The 9,939-nt window shown below is 48.5% G+C and overlaps 4 protein-coding genes across 4 annotated transcripts; 2 read left to right on the top strand and 2 right to left on the bottom strand.

Moving 5' to 3' along the window:
- Positions 1–1,029: 1,029 nt before the first annotated feature.
- V2A60_009525 (fatty acid desaturase-domain-containing protein) lies at positions 1,030–2,379 on the top strand (the record flags this gene model as incomplete). Its single annotated transcript, XM_083260790.1, has 4 exons — positions 1,030–1,061; positions 1,126–1,904; positions 1,954–2,122; positions 2,196–2,379. The coding sequence occupies 4 exons, from the start codon at positions 1,030–1,032 to the stop codon at positions 2,377–2,379; spliced, it is 1,164 nt and encodes a 387-aa protein (XP_083116916.1).
- A 133-nt stretch (positions 2,380–2,512) lies between these two features.
- V2A60_009524 (FkbM family methyltransferase) lies at positions 2,513–3,262 on the bottom strand (the record flags this gene model as incomplete). The annotated part of the gene is made up of 1 exon (XM_083260789.1): positions 2,513–3,262. The coding sequence occupies one exon, from the start codon at positions 3,260–3,262 to the stop codon at positions 2,513–2,515; it is 750 nt and encodes a 249-aa protein (XP_083116915.1).
- Positions 3,263–4,037: 775 nt separating this feature from the next.
- On the top strand, positions 4,038–5,435 carry V2A60_009523 (uncharacterized protein; the record flags this gene model as incomplete). Its single annotated transcript, XM_083260788.1, has 1 exon — positions 4,038–5,435. One exon carries the CDS (start codon positions 4,038–4,040, stop codon positions 5,433–5,435), a length of 1,398 nt encoding a protein of 465 aa, XP_083116914.1.
- Positions 5,436–5,983: 548 nt separating this feature from the next.
- Positions 5,984–7,260, bottom strand: V2A60_009522 (uncharacterized protein; the record flags this gene model as incomplete). Its single annotated transcript, XM_083260787.1, has 2 exons — positions 5,984–6,288; positions 6,339–7,260. The coding sequence occupies 2 exons, from the start codon at positions 7,258–7,260 to the stop codon at positions 5,984–5,986; spliced, it is 1,227 nt and encodes a 408-aa protein (XP_083116913.1).
- Between the last annotated feature and the right edge of the window lie 2,679 nt (positions 7,261–9,939).

Below are 9,939 nucleotides of genomic sequence, written 5' to 3'. Positions count from 1 at the left end.
CTGGCAAAAGGTGCACGATACTGGAACTTAAAACATGTGGCGACATTGGTTAGCCGGCGTGGCCAGTTTGCTGCCAATTAATGACACACGTGCAGCTTGCCCAGTTTGGGCACCGGCGCGCTCTCCGGGTGCTAGCCTGGCAACGGCGGGATCTTACTCTTGAGACGACCAACACCAATATGACGGAAGACTCTTCCGGATCTGGGTGATGGCGGCAGCTAGGCGATGTCAAAGTATCCGGCCTACAGCTCGCAGAAGAGGACAGGCAACTACTTACCACGAGTTTTGGTTCAGGCTATTGTCCATCAAACTCACCCTCACGGTAGTGCATTTAGTAAACCAAATGAGCTAATTGCGGCCAGCCGAATCGGCTTCGACTGCCACAATTCATCCTCCATGATACACTGAAAATGCATTAATCATCTATATTATGTATCGAAAATCCACGGTTCGGTCTTGCCAAAACTCTTTGTTTTTTTCTCTTCTCCTTTCTTTTTTGTTCAATTTCTTTTTTTTTTTTGTTGAGAGAGTTCTTTCATTTTTCTGGAGCCGTGGACAGGATAGTGCGTCGCACGTTGAGTTCAGGGAGACTGGCCAAGCGGGTTGCCATACAGGGTCAGAGACTAAGAGTCCACTAGAAACCCATAAAAACTTTCAGGGACTTCGTAACACAATGCGCTTCCTTGGTAGGACCAAGAGCTGCGACCCAATTAAGACCCTTTTGGTCCCCGAATTGGCCAGTCATGTTCCCTGTCAGCGATGGCATCTTTGCACAGGGAGAAGAGACCTTGTCCGAGCCTGTCATAGCGCCGGACAAAATTTGGCTTTCCTAAAATTAGCTGGGAAAAAAAAATTAAAGAAAAAGGGGACCAAAAGCAAGATGGCCAGATCGGTTCCCCGAGTTTTCCTTCACACAATACATCCATTGTCAAGTGCCGTTGATTTGTGGTGGCTTTGATAAGTAGACTCGGATCGAAGGGCCATTATACCCCGTCTGCTCGAATTCCTTCCGTGACCACCTGGCGAAACATGTCGCAACGAGCTTCCAAGGCCAACCCGGCGTGAGTTTCAACTCTGCGATTTGACACGTGAAGATTTCCCATTTTGACATTGAGACCGCCATAGCTCAACGGCAGGACCGCCAGTGTATCCCGACATCAACACTCTGCGCCAGGCGATCCCGAAGCACTGCTTCGAGCCGTCGGTGCTGAGATCGTTGAGCTACTTGGTTCGGGACGTCGTCCTCATTGGCACGCTTGGTTGGGCTGCGGTTCGCTACATTCCTTCCATCGAAGATGCAACCTTGAGAGCCACCGCTTGGATACTCTACGGCTTCAGCCAAGGCCTCATCTGCACCGGACTCTGGATCCTCGGCCATGAGGCAGGCCATGGCGCGTTTTCCAAGCACTCTCTCCTCAACGATGTTGTTGGCTTCTTGACCCACTCTAGCCTCATGGTGCCCTATTACTCATGGAAGTTCTCTCATCACCGACACCACAAGTTCACGGGCCACATGGAGAAGGACATGGCTTTTGTTCCTCGGACACGTGAAGATTATGAACAACGCCACACGCTGTTGAATATGGAATATCTCGAGGACACGCCCGTCTTCCAAGCCATTTCGCTCATTTCACATCAGCTCTTCGGATGGGTTTTCTACCTCTTGTTTAACGTCTCGGCAGGACGTGGCAGCCAGCAGAAGCCGGCTTCCGGTTTCCTCGGCCGCAGCCATTTTGATCCCAACAGCGCCGTCTTTCGCCGTAGCGAGGCCCCATTCATTGCTCTGTCTGACGTTGGACTGGCCCTGACATTTCTGGCCTTGTATAAGCTTTCCGGTGTTGTCGGTACACAAACCGTGATTCTGCTGTATCTGCAGCCTTATGTCTGGGTTCATCACTGGCTAAGTAAGTTGCGATCGGCTCGTTGCTATTTCCATACTGACAAACAACCCAGTTGCCATTACGTATCTCCACCACACCCATGTAGATGTCCCTCATTTTGAGGCTGAGCATTGGACCTTTGTCAAAGGTGCGCTGGCTACTGTCGATCGCGATTTTGGTTTCATTGGTCGTCATCTTTTCCACGGCATTATCGAGCACCATGTCATTCATCATTTGTTCCCGTAAGTACAACTCACCGGCCTTGAACCGTAAAAGTTTCACGAGGACTTTGCTCTGACCTGAGTCGTCGCGCAGACGAATTCCCTTCTATTATGCCGAAGAAGCTACGGAAGCCCTGAAGCCCGTTCTCGGAGATCTGTATCATCGAGATGACCGATCGTTTCTGGGACAGCTGTGGTCGAACTTCACTCAGTGCAAATTTGTTGCTGCCGATGAGTCCATGCCCGGCGCTCTGAAATGGGTACAAAAGTCCAAGTAAACCGCATTCCTGTTATAACGCTGGTGGCTGCGGAGATTGTACAGATTGCGCAGGCAAAACATTGTCCCCGAAAAGTATATTGGTGTAATATGAGGACTAGGTGTATAGGTTGCAAAAGCTTATTAGCTTTTTCTTAATTTCTTCTCGCAATTAACATGTACATCTTTAGATCCTCAGGTGCCCAGTCGGGTCTCTGTGTTTCAACTGCGAACCCTTTGGATTCCAACAAGGCTTTGGCGATATTGAAGTCTCCCTTGCTATCGCACAGTTCGACTACAACATTATTAACCAGGCTCCAGTGTCTGTCATCCAATCCCCGTAACACATCCAATTCAGCACCCTCCACATCGACCTTAAGTAGGTCAATCCGTTTTAGCTCCGGGACTTGGCTGAGAACATCAGACAGTCGCTTGATATCGACCTGTACCTTTTCCGTTTCCTGCATAAGCTTTGCGATTGGGTGCTCTTCATCGATAGATTTCATTTGGTTCGATTTGTCCTCAGAGTACAATGTCGAATTGCCTGGCATCTTTGGGAAGAAGGTCAAGGCCATATTTGCGTTTTCTCGGCCTAGTCCGCACTGATAGGCCTGAACCCCAGAAATATTGTGTAGCTCCATATTGCGCTGAAAAGTGGAAAATGTAGCCGGGGCAGGCTCGAACGCGAGAATGACCGATGCTGGATATTTCTTCTTCATGAATAGGGAAAACAGTCCAATATTGCCGCCAGCGTCGACAAAAAATGCATCATCAGGGAATGAAGCGATGTCGTAGCATTTGTCGACAAAGATCTCTTTGTAAATAAACTCAACCTCTAGCTTGGCAGCTGGGTTTGCATAGACAGAAAAGTCTTCTGCTAGTTGGACTTTGTCCACGGAAGCCATTTTAATTGGATCAGGTAAGCCAGAGTCGGTACAGTAACGACATAGCTATGCGAAACATCAAAGTGGTCAGGGAGACCATATTTAAGTCAACATGGAAATATACTTGCCGGGCTGCAAAGTGTACTCCGCATATCGTTCCGAACGGGCCGGCGGCCCGGCGCCGATAGATGTCCGAAGACCGAAGCGACACAATATTGACCGATAGGATCTGCAATTGACTTCCACACTAGTGGCAATTAGCAATCGAGGTCGATAGATATGTTGGCATGTCGCTCGTCAGCGAATTTGATGAGTCATCGGCATTTCGCGCTCGCGACGTTGCACGGCAGCAGCGATGCAAAAGCCCGAGGGCATGGCGTAATGATCGTCTGTTATGTGCAGTATGCCAACGCATGAACGCACCAGAGGTTGTCGGACAGTGTTAGCTCCGACGTCCCGATCAAACTCAACAAGTTGTGCGGGGTTCTGTCACGATTTAACTCCGAAAACCAGATATACGAAGATCCAACACACACTTGCAACAGTGTGGCTTTGGTAGATTGGCGGAGTACAGCGCCTCCGACTCCGTTGCTTTGCACATCGCTCTTTCCGTCGATACCCGTAAGTAGTTTATCTGTGAGAAACCACTGCGTCCGCGCTATTACTACACGTGGGACCATCGAGTGACTCCCTGGACGGGCATTCAACTAGAATTTATAAATTACAGCGATTTCCAAGCCAAACTTCCCGAAAGAAAATTTCCTCGTCACGCTTGCTTCTTTATTTACTCCTCATCATGGCTCCTTCGCGCACCGATCTCATAACCAACAGTGGGGTTGACAAGTACAAATTGAAAATTCTGGCGCTTGCGTCTCCTGCTGATGGCCACACATTTCCTATTTTGCGTATTGTCGAGGAGCTGGTCATCCGCGGCTACAATGTGACTCTTCTTGCGGGAGAGGACTTCAAAGAGCGCACAGCTGCGGCGGGGGCGCAGTTTCTACCCGTCCCGCCCTACGACGGCATTCAGAAGATCACTTCCGAGCTCGGTCACATAGCAGATGAGCGCGATCGTCTCGGCGCCGCCCTGATCAAGCTCTTCATTGAACCCACCGCCAGCCGCATGGCAGTCCTTTACTCAGCCCTCGAGCAGGTCAGACGAGAAAACCCATCACATAAAATCCTGCTGTTGACGGAGTCATTTTTCCTCGGCGACCATCCGTTGTTCTTTGGTGCACCTCTGCCAGAGGGATTTACCACGAGACCTCGTGCGATCAATATCAACGCATGCAGCTACACACTTAACAGCGTTGATAGCGCACCATTTGGCCTAGCAATTATACCAGATGGGACGCCAGAAAGTCGTAGCAGGCATAACAAAATGTATGCAGATTTACTCTCTGGGCCTCTTGCAGCTGCCATGGCTCTTCAAATGAAAACATTCACCGATCTGGGCGCAAAGACTCTAGAAGACGTGGAAGGTCGCCATCCACTAGATGTCATCACAACCGCGGCCGATGTGACGCTTCAGATGTGTCCACCGAGTCTGGAATATCAACGTTCCGATATTCATCCTAAAGTCCGTTTTATCGGTGCTTTGCCGCCTCGTCTTGCGAAGCAAAGCTTTGCCAAGCCACCGTTTTGGGATGCCATCGTCGAAGGTACGAAGCGGGTCGTGGTGGTCTCTCAAGGTACTGTCGCGATGCGCTACGATCATCTTCTTATACCTACGATGCATGCTCTCGCAGACAGAGATGATCTCGTGGTCGTGGCAATTTTAGGATGCAGAGGTGCCGAGCTGTCTAGTGTGGTCAGCATACCATCAAATGCCCATGTCGTGGACTACCTATCCTACGACGCTATCCTGCCTCACGCCGCTGTGTTTGTGCTGAATGCCGGCTATGGCGGATTCATACATGGTATTGTCAATGGCATTCCAATGGTGTTAGCGGGTGGGTCCGAAGATAAGCCAGAAGTTGCCAATCGGGGTGAGTTTGCTGGTGTCGGTGTAAATCTGAGAACAGGGACGCCATCTCAGACGCAGATTCGAGAGGGAGTGGATGAAATTCTATCAAACAGCAAGTATACACAACGTGTGAGGGAGGTGCAGCTGGAGAATGAAAAGATGAAAGCAATGGACTCAATAGAGGAAGAAATTCTCAAATGGGCGGCATTGGACGAGCCACCGCAATAGAATAGACCCTGGACGATCATATACGCAATAGGACCGAGTACTTTGTGTGGCCTATGCCTATATAACTACAGGAGAGTGAGTATGACACCTTGCTCCTATAGTCCGAGGGAGTATCTAGGTCAGGCTCGCTCTTGACTGACAAACAAATGGCCCTTACGGCAGGCTAAAATGTAATAGTTGGGCGGCAAAAAATACGCAACTATACACTACATTAGGCAGTGTACTGATAGACCTATAATTCTATTGATAATTAATATTATCAGAATTAAAAAATCTATGTTAGTCTAGTTATTTATTGAATCCCGAGGAATTTTAATAACGTTCGTAAATCTACTGATATAATAGAACAATTCCACCTAAAGCCAAGTATAACACTAAAACATGTTATACTGGCCTTGCCTTTCACGTTCAAAGGAAAAATCTCGATCACCATTCAACGGCCTTCTACATTCATTGAAGCCACACCGGAACTATCAACAGCCGTGCAGCACGATAAAAGAACATCCATTGCCAAACTACAACTCCACAAACCAGGACCATTCGATCGATTACATTGGCACCAGAGAGATGATGGCCTGACCGGACACTTCATCTGTTGATATGCTAGTAATCTTGAAGCCAGCCGATGCTGCCAGTGTCTCAAACATAGCGTATGTCCTACGCTTGCCACCGTAATTCATCATGTAAATATCCATGGCCGCCAAGCCAACTGACGGCTTGTCAGGGAGAATTTGCTCCGAGACTAGCACAGTCGAGTCGCCATCGCACGCATCGCGGCACTGTTGCAGGATCACACGTGCCTCATTGTCGGGGTAATCGTTGAGGACTCTTCGAATGTGATACACAAGAGCTCCTTAATCTTGTCAGGGAGGCATTAAACAAGATAGCTCTGAGTCAACTTACCTTTGATGAGCTGTGGCTCGAAGAAGCTGGAAATCATCTTTGGAATATTCTTCACTATCGTATCGTCCTCGGAAATTGCCTCTTCTATTGCGCCAGATTGATCTTGTAACACACACCTTTGGGGTGGAATATTTGGGTTCTCTTGTATGATAGCCTTCAGCGCTTGGCCCTTGCCGCCGCCGACATCGACAAGTAAGACACGTTTCGGATCTTTCTTGGCGTAGCTAGCGATCCAACTGAAGTCATAGTAGCCTACGACTTTCATTTCATCGATAGTATCTGCCATGGCAGCATTAAAAATGGCAGCTCTGTTGCCAGGCAGTAGAGGCATGACGTCGTATATCGACTTATCTGGGTGTCCGTAGCACAGGCCAAGAGGTGTGCGCTTTGCAGACTGTGGCTCTTTCCAGCCATTCTCTTCGAAATAGTCTGACCAGCGGGTCGCTGGAGTCATGAAAAAGTCCACGTCGAGCGAGAGGAAATTGACAGCTGTAGGGTGAAGGAATACTCGAGACTTTTCGGTATGTGCAACGCGACCGGGAGATGGGCTCGCAATGCACTTGGCAACTACGAGAAACTGAATGAAGCGGCTAAGAAGCGCTACTTCGATATCAGTTCTCTTGGCCAGATCTTCGACAGAGATATCGTGCTCGACAGGAATGGCTTCGAAAACATGGCGGGAGAACAAAGTGCGGACAATGCTGAGCTCAATCATGGTATATAAATAGGTATGGATTGGCGTAACAGCAAATAAATCTTCTTTGGAGTTCTCTGTGCGAACCGTGTTTGATTCGCCATCTTGCAAGCTTTGAGATCCTTCGGGCTCATCGATGATGAGGGCTGTGGCGGCTGTCTGAGAACTTTCCGCACCAATGCAGAGAGGAATTACTTGAGAAGAAGTGTAAACGGCGGTGCTAGACATGATGATGAGAACTGAAATAGTTGCGGTCTTTCAGGTTTTGCTGTTTGTATGCGGCTGTGGAATTAGGGACCCTACAGGCGGAGGATATATCTGGGAAATTTATACTCAACATAAGAATGCTTGTCGAGCGACGATACAAGGCGTTTTGCATTCGTATTATGCCTGCGGACACACTTTCCTGGTTCTATAGGTTACGAGTACGCAGCTTCAACGAATGACACACTGATGTAATCACGTTTGGGCTGATCTCTACAAGAACCCACCAGAAGACATATTTGCGCAGTGCTACGACCGCCATGCAATAATAGCCCTTCTGACAATGCGTTTTGAAATTGAGCCCCATTTATTAAGAAAAGGGACTAAGACGTTCAAATTACTAATTAGGGTGATACAGCGCCATACCAGTGACTGGAAAACGCTATTGAGTAACTAGTACCTTTAGCCCACTCACTTGGCTCATGACCGTTAAAAATTACGCGCCAGCTCTGAGCCAGTCGTTCAATGTTATGGCGTCAGCTCCGAGGTTGGTTGAACGCCTTCGTTGAAGACGACTATCTTTCAATGGAATTGCAAGCTTGCGGGCACAACTAATATTATACGCAGAGCGTTAGACAAGCCCCTAGTAGCCATCCGCTTAGAACAAGCTCTGAAGTCTATTTGAAGATGTGATACTGTACTCTTCGTCATGATCTATCGAACCTGACTACGACACGGGCATACAGGCGAGACGGGAAGACTCATGCTGACGTCGCAGCGCAGTACTATGCCTGAAAGAAGTTCTCGCCACTCTGTATACCCACTACAAATGGGTTCAATCAGTGTTGCAGGGGCCAGGCTTCATATTCAGGAGTGACACGAAAGTGCAGCTTCTGTACCGCTTTTGCACTGGATAGATCTTTGTTTTTCCTCGGGCATGTTGGAAAGATAGGGGACTCGCCATGGACACTGAATGAGATCGTGTGTGGCAGCAGACGTTGGGTGTAACTACGTAGCTAGCTTATTAGTAAGTAATCAAAGAACAATTTCAACGCCCTCACGAAACCAACGACAACGGCATAAGGCAATGAGATTATTATACACAGTAGGTAGTGCCACCTCTCTCCCACACTCAATTCCACACAAGAAAAGAAGCATTATCGGCGAAACATTTCGTCAGATGGTATTCATCAGCATTGCGGGAAACACCAACGATGTACGCACATGTGCTCTGTCGCGCCACAGTTTGGACGAATACGACATTGACGCCGAAAAACCTCCCACAAGAAGCACCATGAGCGATGTCAGGCTGGAGATGTCACTATCCAGAAACTTGAGATTTTATCAGAGTAAACAATGAAAGAATCTACAAAAAAAGAAGATGATATTCAATGGGTCCGAAAATTCCCCGCAGCGGTACGCTGCTTCAATGCAAAGGCCACTGGAAGTTTCCTTGGCATTCGCTCACCTGCACCAGCTCGAGTCCTCGAGCGTGTCCTGCTGCCATCTTGCTGCCGTCTTGACGCACTTCTTTAGCGCACTGCTTCAGATCTACACACTAGTTGTTGCTGGCTCGGCTTGATTGGCGATCAAATAGCCGAATAGTTACTGGATAGGAGTCCTAGTGTAGAAGTAGAATGCTTGTTGCGTTCGAATGTTCGTTCGAATCTGTCATTTCTACTATGTACGCGCCAGTAATATGTACGCTACGCGGTTACTGGGATTTTCACTGCTACTTCTGTGTTTGCGCCGCTGGTGGGTTTGGCGCAGTAAATTGGGGTTCCGTATCAGTATAGCACTGTAACACTCCTGCCCCGAAAATACTTAAATCAAGAGACATACATCGCTAATCAATTGGTCATGTTACCGCCCCCTCCTTGTCGTCGGCTCCGGAAATTTATGTAAGAGAATTCTAAAACTATGGTCAATCCAGGCTAGAAGTTTCTGAATTCAGTATATAGAACGCGAATAGGAATACACTAACCCTAGCTGCAGAGCCTCCAGAGACTTGCTTCATGCTGCTCCGGACGCTGCCTCGGACAGGGCTGTCAAGGATGCACGATGAGGGAGGCTGAGAGAGGCTGAGGGAGGCTGAGGAGGGCTGCTTGCGAGAGGCTACCTGAGAGAGAGGGGGCCAAGGGGGTGACAAAAAAACTGGCCCCCGTAGGAGAAGCTATCACAAGAGACCATCAACTAATAGATCGATTCTATGCCTACACGGAGAGAGAATTATATTGAAGTTAATAGCAAATGAACGGGGCCTACCCTTAATAAGGGATGACTGAGGAAGACAGGAAGACTACTTGCCTAACCGCGGCCGCCTGATATGAGTAATCAGTAGGCGCTGTAGAGTGGTGAGAAGAGTAATAGCAAAAGTGGCGGATTGCTTTTGAGCGCAGAGGGTATCTTGGTGCTTGGGCTCTAGTTAGAGACTCTTTGCCAGATACTCTGACTAGGTCGAATTATCCAGTTCATTAGTCAAATGTCAGCTCTGAATAGCGACTGATTGGAAGCCTTTCTCAGCAGCCTTGTGCTCGCGAGGTGGACTGGTTTGTACTCTTCCACATCAGCCCAGGATTTACATGAGACCCATGAGACAAGGGTCTATCATTTGTGGCAACGACAGACCAGCAAAAAATGGCTCAAAGTAGTATATCCTTGTACCCATGCGTAATTCCGAGCCGTAATTGACAGCGCCTGTGT

Source organism: Cordyceps javanica, chromosome 7 (assembly GCF_051103115.1).
Source record: "Cordyceps javanica chromosome 7, complete sequence".
Lineage (NCBI taxonomy): Eukaryota > Fungi > Ascomycota > Sordariomycetes > Hypocreales > Cordycipitaceae > Cordyceps > Cordyceps javanica.
This window is presented reverse-complemented; position numbering and strand designations above follow the sequence as displayed.